The sequence below is a fragment of the Mus caroli genome, chromosome 11 (genome assembly GCF_900094665.2).
Source record: "Mus caroli chromosome 11, CAROLI_EIJ_v1.1, whole genome shotgun sequence".
Classification (NCBI taxonomy): domain Eukaryota; kingdom Metazoa; phylum Chordata; class Mammalia; order Rodentia; family Muridae; genus Mus; species Mus caroli.
The window spans coordinates 99,128,526-99,146,236 of record NC_034580.1 but is presented as its reverse complement, the minus strand read 5'-3'; the positions used below and the strand labels follow the sequence as shown (position 1 = coordinate 99,146,236).

At 53.0% G+C, this 17,711-nt stretch overlaps 1 protein-coding gene across 7 annotated transcripts in view; it reads right to left on the bottom strand.

The window, feature by feature from the left end:
• Fmnl1 (formin like 1) overlaps positions 1-17,711 on the bottom strand; it is a 27,582-nt gene extending 9,871 nt beyond the window's left edge. For 4 of the 7 annotated variants that reach the window (XM_029483946.1, XM_029483944.1, XM_029483943.1 and 1 more), the window contains exons 1-10: positions 17,247-17,711; positions 8,996-9,079; positions 7,615-7,728; positions 6,897-6,970; positions 6,511-6,594; positions 5,922-6,047; positions 5,618-5,674; positions 3,138-3,246; positions 2,604-2,680; positions 2,385-2,478 (exon numbers count right to left, since the gene is read on the bottom strand). In XM_029483946.1, coding sequence (XP_029339806.1) covers positions 2,385-2,478; positions 2,604-2,680; positions 3,138-3,246; positions 5,618-5,674; positions 5,922-6,047; positions 6,511-6,594; positions 6,897-6,970; positions 7,615-7,728; positions 8,996-9,079; positions 17,247-17,375 — 948 coding nt within the window. In that variant the 5' untranslated portion in view covers positions 17,376-17,711. The remainder of the gene's footprint in view (positions 1-2,384; positions 2,479-2,603; positions 2,681-3,137; positions 3,247-5,617; positions 5,675-5,921; positions 6,048-6,510; positions 6,595-6,896; positions 6,971-7,614; positions 7,729-8,995; positions 9,080-17,246) is intronic. The other 3 variants (XM_021176667.2, XM_021176666.2, XM_029483947.1) reach the window with 2 other exon arrangements.

The window sequence follows — 17,711 nt, the reverse complement described above, 5'->3', positions numbered from 1 at the left end:
ACCCAAGCAAATCCGTCTTTGTTGCTGTTGTTTTCAATGTTTACTTGGTATGTGTTTGTCCCTGCATGAATCGATGTGTAAAAGGCACATGTGAGGGTGGCTGATGGTGGCACACACCTGTAGTGCCAGCACTTGGGAGTCAGAGGCAGGAAGATCTCTGTGAGTTCGAGGCCAGCCTGGTCTACAGAGCAAGGTTTAGGACAGCCAGAGCTACACTGAGAAACCCTGTCTCAAAAACAAACAAGCAGTACATGTGGTGCTCATGGAAGCCAAGAGCACCAGCGGATCCCCTGGAACTGATGTTACAGGCGGTTATGAGCCTCCTAGTGTAGGGGTGCAAGTCCAAACCAGGTCCACTGAGCCTCATACCTTAGTATTCAGAGACGGGCTCTCTCGATAGCCTGGAGCTCACAGAGTAGGCTAGGCTGGCTATCACCAAGCTCCAGAAAACTGCCAGCCACTGCCTCTAGAATTAAAATCACATGCCACTAAACCTAGCTCACTTTTTTGGTTTTTTGTTTGTTTGTTTTTTGTTTTGTTTTGTTTTGTTTTTCGAGACAGGGTTTCTCTGTATAGCCCTGGCTGTCCTGAAACTCACTTTGTAGTCCAGGCTGGCCTCGAACTCAGAAATCCTCCTGCCTCTGCTTCCCGAGTGCTGGGATTAAAGGCGTGTGCCACCATGCCCGGCTCTAGCTCACTTTTAAAAAAAGATTTATTTATTTTATTTTAGGCATCTGAGTGCTTTGTTTGCATGTATGTATAGGCAAGTGACCCGGTACCTGCAGAGGTCAGAAAAATGTTATCAGATTCCCCCAGCTCTGGAGTTATGGATAGCTGTCAATTGCCATGTGGATGCTGGAATCAATCCAGGGTCCTCCGCAAGGTCAAGTGCCCTTAACCACTGAGCCATCTCTCCAGCCCCTTGGATTTTCGTTGTCGTGATTGTTGTCATTGTTTTTACCACTATGTAGCCATGCCTACATGGTGTTCATCAGGATCCACCTGCCTCTGCCCCTGGAGTGCTGGAATTAAAGGTGTGTGCTACTGTGCTTGGCCAATCCCACTTTTTATGTGGGCTCATGGACTCAGATCCTCATTCTTACAAAGTGAGTGCCTTATTGAATGAGTATCTGATGCTTTTTCACCTATTTTGCTCACTAAGATATCCATCCTAAGGGCCTGCTTCTGTGCCTGGTACATAATCAGCCCTCAGTGAACATCAATAAAAGAATGAATGGATACACCCAGCCCCCTACCCCTGTTTTGAGGCAGAGTCTGTGCTGGGTTGGTTTTCACTTTGGCATCCCCCCCCCCATGTTTGTTTTGTAGCTTAGGCTGGTCTTGAACTCACCATATAGCCAGTGATGACCTTGAAGCCCCAGTCCTCCTGGCTCTCCCTCCCAAATGCCTGCACCAAGCTGCTCAACTACCTCCAGCTTTAAAGATTATTTCATTGACTGAACATGGTAGTGCACACCTTTCATCCCAGCACTCATGAGGCAGAGGCACGAGGATCTCTGTGAGTTCATGGCCAGCCTGGTCTATATATATCAAGTTCCAGGACAGCCAGTGCTGCAAAGTGAGACCCTGCCTTAAAACATTTTTTGGATGAATTTGTGTGTGTGTGTGCGTGCATGTGTGTGTGTGTGTGTGAAAATGTGTGAGTGTGTGTATGTGTGTGAGTGTGTGTATAGTGGCAGAGGAGGGAGTTTCACGTGCCTGTGTGTACATGCAGAGGCCAGAAGAAAGCATGGGTGTCCCCTCTCTCACTCTGCCTATTTCCATGAGGCAGGCTGTCTCCTTGGACCTGGAGGCCATATTTCCTCAGCTAGGCTGGAAACCATCAAGCGTCAGCAAGCATCCGGTCTCCTCTCTCTGCAGACTCGGGTTAGAGACCTTGACTTATAATATGGGTGCTTGGATCTGAACCAGATCCCCACCATCAGGCAGGGAACACACTTAACTGCTGCGCCAGATTTCCAGCCCTATCACAGTCGGCTTATTTACCATGTCACTATGCATGAACCTCCTGTGAGCCTGTAACACTACTATTCAGAACAGTAGCAAAATTACAGTTGTGCAGTAGCAATGAAATAATTTTATGGTGGGGGGGTCACCACAACATGAGGAATGGTACTAATGGGTCACAGTATTAGGAAGGCTGGAACCACTGTACTAGACCATACCCCTGACATACCCCATACCTGACATTCTGAATTTCCTCATCCCAGTATCCTGTGTATTTCCCAAACATCCACCCTGTGTCTCCACATGCCCTATCAGATGAGGCTACAATTTCTGGCAGCCAGACTCCAAGCAGTTCTAGAAGGACGGGGGTAGGGGGTGGGGAGGCAGGGGTGTTGGGGGGGGGGAGAATCCAGTACCTCCTTGAAGTTGTCAAAGGCTGCAAGGATGATGTCGTGTCCTCCCCGCACAAGACATACGGCTGCCAGCAACTCCAGTACCAGAGCCTTGGTTCTGAGAATAGAAGGGGAAGGACAGGGGAGCTGGGGTGGGGTGAGCCTGGGCAGCAGGCTTGACGATGGGGGATGGAGTTTTTGCAAGGATGGAAGCAGAAAACCAGTTAGGAATATAGGCCTTACCTGGGGCTCTTGTTGTTAAGGCTTAGAGCGATCTCATTGACACAGGCTGGGTGGTTCATAACAAGGCTGAAGCCGGACTGGGGAGAAAGGAGAGGTTAGCACCTCTAGGCAGGTCCCCAAAACTTCCAGCAACTATAAAGAGAAACCCTGTCTCGAAAAACCAAAAAAAAAAAAAAATCACAAAATCCCATAACGTTTTAAGAAAGTTTACAGAGATGAGGAAGCACAGAAGTGGAGCTGTACCAGCTGGCCCTCCCATGGACTCCATTACCCAACCATCCTTGGTCCCATCTGAGCCCCTTGCTTCCCCCTGACCACACCCAAGGCCATTTCAGCAGACCTGACATGAATGTAATAAAACCCAGGGCTTTCCCTCAAAACTTCCCAGCCTCCGGACCCCCACCAAAGCCCAGACCCCAGGCTCATAGGGTTCCAGGCAAGAGGTGACACATAGTCTTAGGATATCAGCAGCTAACACAGGTCCCAGGAGGACAAGCCATCTCCTGAGGTCCCAATCCCATGCCACCAGCTGACCTGGTAGTTCATGATGGCTCTCAGACACATGATGCACACGTGGACATCATCCTTCTGGCTGACGATTCGGGAATTCCTCAGCGTCTTCCTGCTGTGGGCAGGGGTCAACCTGGTGGATGAGGAAGAGGCAGCAGGGTCAGACACCCTCCCCACAACCCCCAGCTTCCTGCTCCTCATACCAGTCAGATGCCTTTTGGAGTGAGGAGGATCGATCTGGCACTCTAAGCTGCTGTCTCCTATCTACCTGACTCAGCTGGCCAGCTGAAGGCCAGCTTCCCCAGGGGCGGGCATGCTGGGGAAGGGAGTGAGGGTGGGCCAAGGAAGCAAAGGCCCTTAAAAATACTTGCTTTTTTTAAAAGGGCTGCTGTGAGCCAGGCACAATGGCACATGCCTGTAATTCCAGTATTTGGGAAGTAAGGGCAGAGGACTGGAGCTCAAAACCAGCCTGGGCTACATAGTAGGGAGTTTGAGACCTAGGTTATATGAGAGCCTGTCTCAAAAAGGAAAGAAGGGAGGGAGACAGAAAGTAGAGAGGGAGAGAAGGAAGGAGGAGAGCTTGCGAGTGGAAAGCCCACCAGGGATAGATGGACAAAGCCTGGAAATAGCTAGACAACAGCAATGTCGCCACAAGGTGGCGCTCACAATCACTCGGCCTCATCTTCCATCTTGAGAGGCACACTAAACTCAGAGTGCCTAGATTCAAGAACAGTCCAGCTTACTACTTCAGTAAAGTGAATGGCAACATTAGTTCCATATTGGGGGAGTTGGGTGAATGAGGCAGAGTCTCATGTAGCCCAGGCTGGCCTCCTTTACAGCTATATATCACCATACCCAGCAATAGTAGATACCACCTTTGTATGTGCAAGCCACCAAGCCCCAGCTATCCTCCTATCTCCCCAGTACTGAGGACCCAGGTACATGCCGCTGTGCCAATTTTTACATGGGTGCTAGAGACCCAAACTCAGGCCCGCACGCTGACGCAGAAGCACTTTACCCACCAAGCAGTCTCCTCGGCCCCTAATCTGTTCTTTTGAAACAAGATCTCTCACTGGGACCTGGGACCCGCCAGTGAGGGTAGGTTGCCAGGGATCTCCTGTCTGCCTCTCCAGTGCTGGGATTATAAGCACACACCACTGGAACCAACTTTTTCCTTGGGTGCTGGGGACTGAACTCGGGGCTTCATGCTTGCAAGGCAAGCGTCTTCTAACTGGGCCATTTCCTCAGCTTCAGGAACATCTTCTTCACAGGCTAGTTTGGATCATGTGATAAGCTCCACCCTGACACCTAGCATTGAGCATACTGGGTATTCTATTTTCTTGACCCTCTCCCCAAAAAAATTATTTGAGGTTTTCATTTTTGGAGAGCTGCTAGCCATATCTTCCCCGTCATCCTCTGGACAGTTCTGTAACTCTTCCTGCCACACTGGCAGCCGCACCTCTCCCACTGGGCCCTCGTGGCTGCTTTGCCACATCAGCCTTTCCTAGATTGCTCAAATATGTCTCAGTCTTTGTTCATGCCGCCCCTCTGTCCCCATCGCTTGCCTATCACAAGCTTGTCACTTGTCAGACATAGTTCCAGTGTCACCTCCTCTGGGAAGTCTTCCTGGTAGCGCCCCTCCCCAAGAAATGGACACCTCCCTTCTCAGAATTCCAGGTCACAGCTCTGCAATGATCTAGCACGGTAAATTGTCTTCCCACTAGACTGAGGCCCCCAAAAGCAGAATTTATCTGACTTGTGGGCACTTACCACTAATATGTGCTATTTAGTAAGTATCTGAAAGACTGTTTGCTATGTAAATTAATGAAGAAAGAAAGAAAGAAACAAACAAACAAACAAACATATTGCAAGGTCTTGGGACTTAATATACAGTTGTTCCAGGGCTAGGGGGTGTAGCTCAGTGGAAGAGTACTTGCCTATAATGCCTGAAGCCCTGGACTCAAGTCCCAATGCCACACATACACACTTATACACACACTCACGTGTGTGTGTGTGTAAATATGCATTTACATGTATATTTATATGTATGTTTATATGCATATATATATATATGTATATGTATATATGTATGTGTGTATATATATATATGAATGAATGGCTGTGGGGATGGCCAGTTGGTAAGATCATTTGCTATGTAAGCATGAAGACCTGAGTTCAAATCCTCAGCACCCAAGTAAAAGCCATGCTTTTCTTGGTCAGCTATTGGCACACACACACACACACATGCCCATACACCATACTACACATATATACACACAAATAAATAAACATATATTTGGTCCCTCAGACCCAACAGAGGAAACTGATGCTCCATGGTTATCTCCTTCTCCCTCCCTGCATCCCAACAAGATGGCAAGATGTCCTATGTCAGGATGAGGAGATTGGTCCACAACAGCTGAACTCAGGGGTGTCAGCTGACTGCTCTTCCAACCCACCACCCACAGAGTGGACCCAGCATGCACCTGCCCCCAGCATGCACCTACCCCCAGCATGCACCTGCCCCCAGGTGCCTATGTACGTACCGGGGAGAAGGGGGGCACCTGGAGGCCACACAGGGAGAAACAAGGGGTTAGAGAGGTATAAAAGGGGTCCTACCAGCCCCCAAGCCCCCTCCTTATTCCAGTCCCCCTCAGATTCTAGCCTCTGGTGTCTCCAGCTGAAAACTCAACACATCTGATTCCCCCATACTGAACTACACCTCCCACCAACCCTCAGGGCCCTGTTTACATGTGGCAATGGGAGTCTCTGTTCTCCATTCCCTATCAACCCATCTAGGGCCCCGCATACTTGATGGTCAGGCGACTTTTGGGCACAGATGAGGGTGGTGCCTTGCTGAGGTCTTCCACAGACTGGTCCAGGGGCTTGCTCTTCTCTGCACCAGAGGCCACACTGTCTGTGCTTTCCATGTCATATCTGGAGATGCAACGTGAGGAGTTTGGAGACTCCCCCCACAAGGGACACAGAGGGACATGCAAAGCAAGACAGATCTGCAGGAGAGTTTGCCATCCCTGTAGGAGTTTGCCATCATTCATGGCTCCTGTTTCTGTTTCTTGTTTCTTAAGACAGGCTCTCATTATGTAGATCAAGCTGGCCAGAACTCACAGAGCTCTGCCTGTCTCTGCCTCCCAAATTCTGAGATCAGAGATCTGTACCACACCCAGCTCACCCATAGCTCTATGGTGAGCACAGTGAGGGAGCAGGAAGGTCCCTTCTGGGCACAGGTGGGCCTTCAGAAGATCCATGGCCCAGGGCCAAGTCCAGCTTTCCTGGGATGGGGGGGGGGGAGATCAGTGCCTGCTCAAAGAGCTAGCAGAGGCCCAGGAGTGTGTGACCAGGACACTGAGAGGAGGCATGAGGGCTGGGGCAAGGAGCTTACGCAACAGAGCACTGGGCAAAGGCCAGGTACTCAAGCAGGACATCCAGACCCCGGTTCTCTTCATTGAGGAACTCCTGCACCCACCTGCAGAGCACAAGATTCCCTGAGTTACATCATCCAGAGTGGACTCTGCCCTAGGGAGCTATGAGCAGGCAAAGCAAGAGCCTTGGCTGTCCTTGTCCCAGAATATAACACCGTCCCCCACCCTCAAGAGACTCAGGGATACCAGGGGATGCTGAGGGCCCGAACAGGACCCACAGCCCAGCTGTGTATGGAAATCCAGCCCAGGCAACAGGAGAGGAAGGAAATGGTCCACAGGACCAGCCTGTGATGGAGAGGGTGGAAAGCCCCGGAGGCTGCCCAAGTCAGAGTTTTCCTAGGCTTACCCAATGTGGTTTGTCCTCAGGGAAGTCTCCAGTTCCCGCAGCACCTGTGTAGACTCCTGAACTCGCCTCTTAAACTAGGGGCCAAAAAAACAAGGAGTCTGTAGGTGGAGCCCAGACTCCCACAGTCCTGAGGCATCAGCCAGAAGTATCCACCCGCAACACACATTCAAGGCCTTTCACGTTTAGCCTCCCCCACCACCTCCACACACCTGTGCAACAGAATGAACGCTCGCGGACGACATGCCTTCCCCCAACATAGACTACCGGTATACCCACACATGTTTGAAGATACAGGGTGCCCAGACAAACCTCTATACAGAGATCCAGTATACACACTCACACATGCACATCTCTACCCGGACATACTGGGCATGCATGCATCAAACACAAGCATGTACATCCACACAGGAGATCCACAGATCTGTACACACAGGGTGGGTGCCTACCTACATGCCCTTTTGTTTATATATGGGATACATACATATGCATCCATATATTCTACTTCTCTCTTTCTCCTATGTATGGACTCAGGAATACACAAGGACAAATATACCAACAAATTCCAAAGCACAGATACCTACCATGCACACATGTCTATGCATGAATACACTGGGTGCACACATGTATACATACAACACAAATACATACAGGAATGCCCATGTAAGCACATTGGAGGATGCAGGACAGAAAGAGGGAGAATAGCAAGGGAGATATATACCCCCAGGTTGGACATCCAATCAGATGCTACCCTTCGGCTGACCCCACCGGTATCCAGGTAGCTCTTCAGCTTCTGGATGTAGGCTGCAGGGGGATTCTTGACTTGAAACCGCTCCTGGGAAGATGAATGGAGGGTACAGAGAACCCATCACAGCTGCCCAAAGACCACTGGATAGCTTTCTCCCCAATACCCCTTCTCAGCTCTGACTTGAGGTTTCAGACTATCTTAAACTGCTTCTGAAATACCAAAGGCACAAACTTTGGCCATGTGGAAGACTTTAGCCCCGTGCCTGATAAGTGCCTTTCCTGGGGCCAGAGGCACAGAGGCCAATCCAGCCACAGGCCCTGCTTTGGGTTATTCATTCAGGCCTGTTTTTCTCTTCCTGGAAAGGTTAGGCAGGGGCCAGCTCCCTGGCAGGTAGACAGCCCATCTCTAGGATAGCTGTCCTGCCTCTCTGCTTAGGTAGGTACCTACATGTGTTCTTTTCCCATATTACACCGCCCCAGGTCCTCACACAGAAGCACAGACCACAGCAAAGGTACACCTCACCACAAGATCCCTACCCTTCCCAGCCCAGAACCGTCTGATACGCTCAGACACCCTCCTCTGTCTTCTACTCTCCAGTCTTTAGGCCCCTCTGAGAATTCAGGCAGAACCCTTCAACAGAGACACCGAGTGCAGCTCCAGAGCCTTTAGAGTGCTCCCAACTCTGCCATGGGCCAGCATTACCAAGATGGATGCCCAGCTGGTATGTCCCAGTCCATCAGTGGAAGGGTTTGCTGGTTCTAGGGGAGGCCAAGGGGCTCCTCTCTCTAACTCCCTACCTCCCAGCCCCCAGACCTCAGCTTGAAAGCAGCTCCTACCTCTTCCTCTTCAGGATCTTGACTGCAGAAGCCAGTCACCCTACTCCACTTCTGCCCTGGGAGGGAGCAGCCTGGGACCCCAGGGCAGGGAGACCCACACCCATAATCCCAGGACTGTGAATAATGGTAATGTCTCTGAAGGCTAAGGCCAAAGGAACGTGAGTTTGAAGCCAGCCTGAGCTGCATAGCAAGACTCAGTCTCAAAAACAAAAACAGAAACCCAAGCGTTATGGACAGAGCTCAGTGGTAGATGCTTGCTTAACATGCATGAGGCCCTGGGTTCAGTCCCCAGCAATGCAGCCATGGCCAGCTGTCCAGGACACACCCTGCTGATGACCCCCTATGTTTTCTGATCAGGTCTTTCAAGGGAATATAGAGTCCTGCATGGGTCCCCAGCCACCTTGGTAGACAGTAGCCCCTGGGAAGCAGGCAGGCCCCTCTCCTGCCAGCTCCTGCATCCACAGAACAGGGTTCTCCAAGAGTAGAAGCAAGAGCAGTTGAGCCCTCCAGGCACCCACCTGGTCACAGATGAGCTCCCATTTCTTCTCATTGTCATACTGGCTCAGCAGCTGGACCTTGTCTGGAGGCAAGTTCATACAGTTCTGGGGAGATGGGAGACAAAGGGCCCTGAGCTCGAGGCTCCAACACAACCCAGAAGGAGAGAATGACCATTTTCAGGGTATCCACAGTGCTCCCTCAAAGATGTGTTGTCCTCACCCCGGCAGATAAGCAGTGTTGTCCAGGGAGAAAATTGAAGCCCAGAGAGGTAGGGCCACCTTCCCCCAAGGTCCCAGGATCCCAGGGCCCCAGAACTGGAAGGGAACCTGAGGTCTGAATCCACGTGTGTGACTGGGCCCTGCCACCATACAGATCTGGCATGAGGCAAGTGTGTGCAGTCCTTGGGGATCCCCAAAGCCTCTAGGCTCCACTGGAGTTAAGGAGACATGGTCCCTACCCCCATCAAAGTGAGAAGCCAGCAGGAAAGTCAGTTCCAGACAGGCCCCACTGGGACCTGCTGCCAGGGTCTTATTCCCACTGAGCACCTTGTGTGCACAGACTCGGCCTAGGTCACCAGGAGGCTGAGGGGACTTAGACTGGTGTGTTATCCAGCAGGGAGTCCCAGACAGGTATGTCACCCCTGCCGAGGTGGAGAGATTTGAGCAATGGACATCATTCCATCACAGACTAGGCATGACACTGGGCCTGTGGTACTGGTGTGGCCCAGGCTGGGACTCTCTCTCATACACCTAAGATAAATCAGCAGTATCCCCCGTAAGGCCTTTTCCCCGTAGCCTCATGTTCTTGTCACAAGCCAGATGTACAGCTCAGCCAGGGTTGTGGATTCAAGCGGGTGTCGCTGAAAGCAGGGGTCCTGGTGTCCCCAGGGCCTAGCAATTCCTCCTACCAGACATAGAGAACACGGCCAGTTCGCCCCAATCCAGGAACTCTCAAGTCTAACAAGGACCTAACTATATGTCAGTCCCCCAGTGCCAGTTCTGGCCTTCATAGGGTTCAGTTTAGCCTGGGTCTCCACCATGGGTATGGGATCCCCCAAGGAGCCCAGCCCAAGGCCTGGAAATTGTCTGACACCCAGTCTGGTAATTCAGGCTATACACTCTCTGACCCTGGCTCTGAGAAGAGGCCATGGCTGGAGCAGAGAGGGAGCCACACCCACTCAAGACTCCTTAACCAGCTTCCTCTCTTGGGTGGCAGGGTTAGGTCTGGGGCTCTGTCCAGACCTCGCCCCAAAATCACTGCCCTGACTCATCCTCAGAGAACAGGAAGCTGGGTATCATCAGCCCCCATTGCCTAAGCTTTCCGGCTGGGGCCCTCCTTGTGAGGTGAAACTGCCCACCCACCGCACTCCAAGGCCAGCCGGGGGCTGAGGTACGTCATCCCTGACCCCATTTCGTAAGTAAACCTGAACTGAGGAAACTGCACCAGGCTTGCTCTTGCCGCATGATAGAGTTTTTCCACACAGGGTCTGAAGACTGTGGAGTGGGACCTACTCTGCTTGGGGGGGGGGGGGCGCTAAGAACCTATTTTTTCTCTCTATCTGTTTGGGGGTGGGAAGGGGGGCTGAGGTGCAGCAAGGCCAGGGGAAAGAGGAAGTAGGAAGCCAGGCCTAGCAGGATCCTGGGGCCGGAGCCTGACACGGAGGAGGGAGATGGGCATTTGAGCCCTAGAGAGGACAGCATCTCTGTCATGAAATGGCTGAGCCCCCAGTAACTCAGGAAACCTTTGTGGCTCTAGAATGGCCCCGGGAGTACTTCTGACTTCAATAACGTCCCCAACTCTCATAGTGAACAAGCAGCCTCACCTACATGAATTTCATGTCAGCCACTGACCTCCTCTTGTCCTGATCACCATCATTGATACTGTTACTCTATCAATCTCACAGGCACTAATTAACTCAATGACCTGCCCAAGGTGACCTCATGAAGACAGTAAGAGGAGGGGGAGGTGACTGGTTTTTAGCCACAGCCCCCGCCCCCGGTTCATAACCTTCAGGACCACTCCAGAGTTAGTGTTAGGGACAGACAACCTCTGCATGGACTGCCTGATGGACCTGTCTCAACAATGGCAGAAGGCAGGGTGTCCCTTGTCCCTTAAACTACCTGGGACTTTTCAGGCCCCGGGCCCACGTGCCAGCCTGCCAGACAAGCTAAATTTAGGCTCAGAAATCAGAAATAGCTCTGACAGCACTCAACACTCATTAGCAGCTGCTCCCCGACTGTGGCTGTGCCCACCAAGGAGCCGGGTCTCCAGGGAGCGGGAGATAGGCTAGCACACGCCACTCATTCTGGATGAGGTAGGGCCACCCTCAAGGCAGGAGCCAAAGCCCTCACCAGGGCATTCAGCAAAGAGGTAGTCCAGTGAGCAGGGACTAGGTTAAGCAAAAGGATGACCGGCGTTGTTCAAATAGGACCAGGAAGGGATAGGCAATCTGCATGTATGCCGGGTACATCTGCCTGCTGATGGGACAGAGGAGAGACGGCAGCTGTGATGCAGAAAGACTGGTGCTAAGTTCAAAAGACCCAGGCTCTGGACCCACCTAGTCCGACAGCTTCTTGGCTTGTCAGCCTCAGCTTCCTCCTCCATAAAATGGGCACAAGCCAGCCTGCCTTCCCACTCCCAGAGTGCCCGGGAATATTCAGAAGCGATGTTTTGATATAATATTCTCTGGTGTCCTATCACTAGGAAGAAGCATGCTGTAAATGTGGGGCACAGGAAACTGGGGAGGTCCATAGAAGACCTCAAGGCCTTGAGGATGTTTGGCCAAACCTGTGCCCTCCCTTTGCTCGATGTCCCATTGCTTCAGGCCAGGTGAGGAAGCAGCTAAACTTACCTAGATGGGGTGTGGCCACGCAAAGGAGCTGATACCGGACATTGGGCACAGGCCTATTATAACCCCAACACTGTGAAGGCAGAGACAGGAAGATAGCTCCAGGCTTAAGTGAGGCCAGACTGGACCCACAGTGACACAATGTATACAAATAAATAAGGAAGAGCAGGCAGGTAAATCTCAGCACTTGGGAGGCAGTGGCAGGCAGACCTCTAAGTTCAAGTCCAGCCTGATCTACAAAATATGTCCCAGGACAGCCAAGGCTACACAGAGAAACCCTGTCTGGAAACCCTCAAAAATAAATGAATAAATTGAATTGGTTCCATTCATATTCCTATTCGACTGTGTAGAGACAACCTTCTCTCTGTGCCCCGACCTCCGGAGACGTCAGAGGCAGACCCGAGCTGTACTTCACCGAGCAGACTCATGCTCTGAGCCTGCTACTCCTGGCACTGTGGGCCTTGTTGATTTCTGAGACACTGTCCCAGGAGACCCAGGGCTCTGGCCACATCTGGACATGACCACACCCTACAGTTTTGCTTTCGGCTTTTACAGAATCTGGGCCCCATCCCACTACTCCACCCCTTCCCCCACAGCCCTGCCCCTTGAGGTCCAGGAAGCTCCTGAATGTGGACCCCCAAGTCCAATGTCAGGTGACCCCAGAGCTCAGCATGACAGGTGGAGAATTCCAAGGCTCCTCCGTCCTCCCCCCACCTCTGTGAGGTATCAACCTTGGCATTGAAGCCGTCTCTGCACAGATGCAGAAACAATTAGTAGCACACATCACTTAAAATCCCGGATACAGCCTTACAGGAGCCCTAACAAGCAGTTCCAGGCTTAGAGGAAGCTATGCTGTAACCCAGCCTGCATCGGGGACTGAGGACCCCCAAAGCTACCAGTTTCTCTCATCTAAGCTCCAGGGTCTCCAGAGGAGAACAAAGGTCAAAGTGTGTGGGAGCCAGAACACCACACCTCACCATGCACATAACCCAGCAAGAGAACAACAACAACAACAATAAACATCCCCTAACACACCTTTGGTCTCACTTCCCTCTAAGTATTGTAACCTATTACCAACTCATTTAAACACCCACAGCAAACACACCAGTTACTATTATAACCCCAAGTCCCAGATGGGAAACTGAGGCAAAGAGCTAGTAAATCACTTGCCCAAGGAGACCTAGATGACAATATGGTTTAAAAACACAGGGTTTGGGAGGTTTTTTGATTTTTGGTTTTTGGTTTTTGGAGACAGGGTTTCTCTGTGTAGCCCTGGCTGTCCTGGAACTCACTCTGTAGACCAGGCTGGCCTCGAACTCAGAAATCTGCCTNGTTTTTGGAGACAGGGTTTCTCTGTGTAGCCCTGGCTGTCCTGGAACTCACTCTGTAGACCAGGCTGGCCTCGAACTCAGAAATCTGCCTGCCTCTGCTTTCCAAGTGCCAGGATTAAGGTATTCATCACCCCTGCCCAGCTAGGATTTGGGTTTTTTTTCCTCCCCAAAATAAGGGCACTGGGGTCCTGGCTGCAGACAGCTCTAGCCCCAATCCTCCATCTGAGAAACCAGGAACAGCCAGAGTAGCTTCCTGCCACCCAGTACCCTACACTTCCTGTTGTTACCCACACTGAGTTCTTATTCACTGGGGGAACCCCCCCCCCAGCACACTATGCGTGTAGGGAAGTGGAGGCCTCCCACCCCCTCCTCCTGTGCACACCGCTGGCTGCTGCTGCTGCTACCACCGTTAGCACCAGGCTACTCCACCCTGAAGGGGAGCTGGGCCCTCCCTCTCGTGGTTTCCGGCCTCAGGCAGTTTTCAGTCTGGGCCTCGTGGCTTCTAACCTGTGTAATGGCTAGGAGGCTGCCTGGCCTGTGTTAGCTGAGACCTGGAGGTGACTCAGTCACATCTGGCAACCTGGGATGTTCTTGTGGGGGAGGGGCACAGGGCCTTGGGGAGGCACCGGACAGCTCCCCTCGCTCACTGTAGGGAGTGGTTACCGGCACTCGCTCCTTGATAGACTCAATACCTAGCCCTCTACCTCCGCAATCCTAGGAGGCCGCCATATACCCATTATCCTCTTTTGAGGCGTGAGAAACACTGGAACTTGCTGTGAACTTGCCCAAGGTCGCACACACGAATTAAGCAAACAAGGATGAAAGTCATCTGCCAAGCTGCCACGGTCCCCAACTCCACCCCCCTTCAAAGGCAGGGAGAACCAAGCCACCTTCCAGAATCTTGAATTCTCAAGGAAAAAAAAAAATGCAGAGGTGGCCCAAGGGCAAACACCTGCCCCTGCTCCTCTCATCCAGCCCTTTGCCAGCTGACCCTGGGTGCCACTGTGAATCATGCCCACTGCCCTGCATTTCAGGCCAGCATGTGCTAGCTATGCCTGCTGGGAATGTCAGCCATGGCCTCTGCCCAACCCAACAGCTAACCACAAGGCCACACCCCAGTGAGATCCACTGTACGGACAGTCCACCACGGGGACTGAGTAACACCCCAAGCACTAAAGGGTCCACCTTTGTCACTGCCCAGGCAAGTGGAGTGTCCAACCTTTTCTTCAGTCCCAGAAGTGGAAGATAGAAATCCAAAGACCTATATAATGCTTGGAGCTGTCCGGACTGCCTCAAACTACCTGATAAAGTGCTCACGTCCTGGGTATGAGTAAGAGCCCCCCAGTAAGCCGGACCCTCACCCAGCCCTGCCTGCATACAGTACTACTCAACTTCACACAGACACCCTTAGGCACTCTCCCTTATTCCTTTACCCCAGGTCCACAGGCATCAGATCACCGGGGCCCTGTAGCCAGCCGTGTACATTGCACTCCTGGCTGTCCTGGACAGGGTGGCTTGCCACCTCAAACCTTTGCTCTGCATGCCTTTCAGAGAAGACAGAGAAGTGTTGGAAGACACCCAGCCTTGGGCATGGGCGTAGGAGAGGCGAGAGCTCAGAGCCTGGCTGGCTGGTGTGTTTCCACCACCACAGCAGGCCTGTGTAGTTGGGGCAGCCATCGCTCCTCCGCGGTTGCTAAGGCAGCAGTCGAAACCCTGGCTTAACCTGCTCTTTCTTGCCACCCCCATTTTAAGCAGGGTACCCCCCTTTCTCATAGCCTTCTTGGAAAGGTAGTACCCCACCACCCCCCTTGGTGGGAAAATGTCTCTTTGCTCCCCTTGCCTGGCTGGTGGAAGCACCCCAAATCATAAGGAGAGCACCATGGCTAAGAGAAGAGGAAGTTGGGGAGTTGGGAATCCTACTCCCTACCAAAGACGAAGAGGCTAAACTTGAAATGACAGGTTCCCAGGGCCATGTGACTGGGGAACTGTGTTCCCCTATTAACACTGGGGAATCCATAGGGTGGGGCCCCCATAACAACTTCAAGTTCATTTCATGCTAGACAGTCCTTAAAGACTGCGCATGACCCCAAGAGTAGAGGTCAGATGGAGCTACACCCACTGGTAGACTCCTGATTTCACCACTCTTTAGCCCTGGGCGGCCTCAGGCAGAGGTCAGGGCCGTTAATCCAGGTGGGGCTCATGACCCTAATGGTGAGGGAACAAGAAAAGCCAGTTCTCAACTGTGTGACCTGAAGATGGGTTTACCCACCCACAAAGGATAAGGGACAGCTTTGAGATTCAGGGGACCTGAAAAGGGATGGGTAAGCCCTGTGGGTGCTGCTGCCCTAGACTTCCACTGAGTCACCAGGACACTCTGGAAGGTTCTCCTGACATTTCCCTCCAAGCCCTGGCCCTCAGGGGTTTCCAGCAGCACTTCCTATCCGACCATCACAGTCGAAAATCCACCCAGGGCAATCAAGTCCTGCACTTGACTTTTGGAATTTCCACTGGTCTGAATTATTCACAAGGCTCCTTCCCATTAGTGTACCTGACCTAACAGATTGGCCAAGAACTATGCCTTATCCATAGACACACCCATGAAGGGAAAATCGAACCCATGGCCCTCCTGACAGGCTGAACCTGCCATCACCCAGGCTCCTTATATGACCCCCTCCCCCACTTGCTCAGCTCTGCTGAGCTTGGCCAAGGCCTGGATCTGAGGAAGAGGGAGTTAGGGGCAGGTGGAGAGACAGGGATGTCCAAAGCTAGCCTAGTGTGAAATGTCCCTCAGAGTCCCTATTTGTCCCCAAGTTGAGCACTAGTGCCTTCACAAGGAGAGACCCCACCCCATCTCAGAGGTCCCCCAAGCTCCTCCTCTCCTTCCAGAGCCAGGATTCTCAGGAACTGTTGCCCCTTTGAGACCATGCAGAGGATCTAGCAAGTCAGGCCTACTGACTGGCTCGCTCGCCAGAGAGAGGAAATGCTATCCAGGAGGTGTGGAGGACAGAGGGTCAGCACTTCTTTGTATCCAGAGTGAGCCTCCTCTGGACTCCATCCTCAGACCTGCAACATCAGCCTACTGAGACCAGGAAAGGCCTCTGGGAAACAGCCCAGCCTTCCCCACTGTCACCCGGTGTCCAGCCAGGGATGCCTAACAGTGCACAGGCCACTGGGCAGCCACCTACAGAAGACAGCAGGAAAGAGTGCTGGGGTGAAGAGGGGGAAGTGAAAAAGACTGGCCTTTCCCCTCCCCTACTTCTGCCTCCCAATGCCTGCACAGCCCACCCTATCAGAAACACTAGAACCGCTTGCTCCATGCTCAGAGTTGATGAGTTGATGGCTCCCTCCCCAGAGGCCCAGACTTCAGCTGCTACTCCATCCTAACCCACCCTTGCCTGCCCCAGTTTCCCAAGCAAGTGACAGCCAAGAGGGAGGAGAGCCTTCCAGATTTCTGTTCCACTCCAAGCCAGAATGACCAGCCTATCCTGGCCCCACCCTTCCTAAGCTTACTCCTTTCAGTGGTTGGGGGTGGTCCATGATGAGGGAATGACTGCAAGCACCCATTCCGGGACATGGTGGGGGTGATAAATACAAGCGGAGGGTCTAAGAGTCCAACTCCTACGCCAGACACCAAAACAACCCAGGACTGAAGGCTCTAGGTCTACGGCTTCCAGAAGGTTAAATTATAACCCCTTTCCTCTTTGACCCTGAGATGCAGAAGGGCAAAGCGCTCCAGACTCGCACCCAGCCGCTGGGCCTGCGTGCAGTGGAAAAGTGGGCGCCAGCCCCCTCCCACCTGGGGCGCGTTTGGAACTCAACCTCATGAGACATTTTTGACACCTTTAGAACTAGGAGCATAGGAAGGGGGTCGATGGGGGGTCTCTTAAGAAAGCTTCCTGGAGGGGGCCAAAGAAAGTTTCTTTGGGGGGGGGGTGCCAAGTCACTCTGAAAGATGACAGTGTTACTCCTACCCCTCTGGAGGGACAGCAGGTGGACCAGGGATCTCCAAGCGGCACCTGAGTCCCAAGAGGCGGGGACACATGCGGAGCCCCTGTCATCCCTGGCTCCTGGTGCGCATCAGGTCACACTCACCAAGACCCGCGTGAACCTCTCCTCCAGCTCCCCGGCCGCCGGCATTGGTTGCTTGGGGACGGCTGGCTGCTTCGGGGGCGACGCGGTGGGGCCCGCGGGCTGTTCGGCGCTGCCAGCCGCGTTGCCCATGGTGGTCCCCACCCAGCCGGCCAGGCGCCTCCAGCCTCGGAGATCCAGTTTTCCCTGGGGGTCGCGGACTAGGCTCCGGGAGCCGGGAAGCGAAGGGCAGCGCTGTGTGGCAAGGCTGGGCTAGGCGGCTCTCGGCTCAGCGGCGTGCAGGGGCCCGGGCGCGGCGTCCCATCGCGGCGGCCCGGTCCGAGGGAGCGGGCGGCGAGCGAGGCTCGGGGAGGAAGTAGGGTTGCAGGCGGCCGGGGCCAGAGGGCTGGGCCGGGGGCAGGAAGCTGCGGCGCGGGCTCCCCCCTCGGCGATTTTCGAACTTCTGCTGCCGCTCCCGGTGCGCGCAAA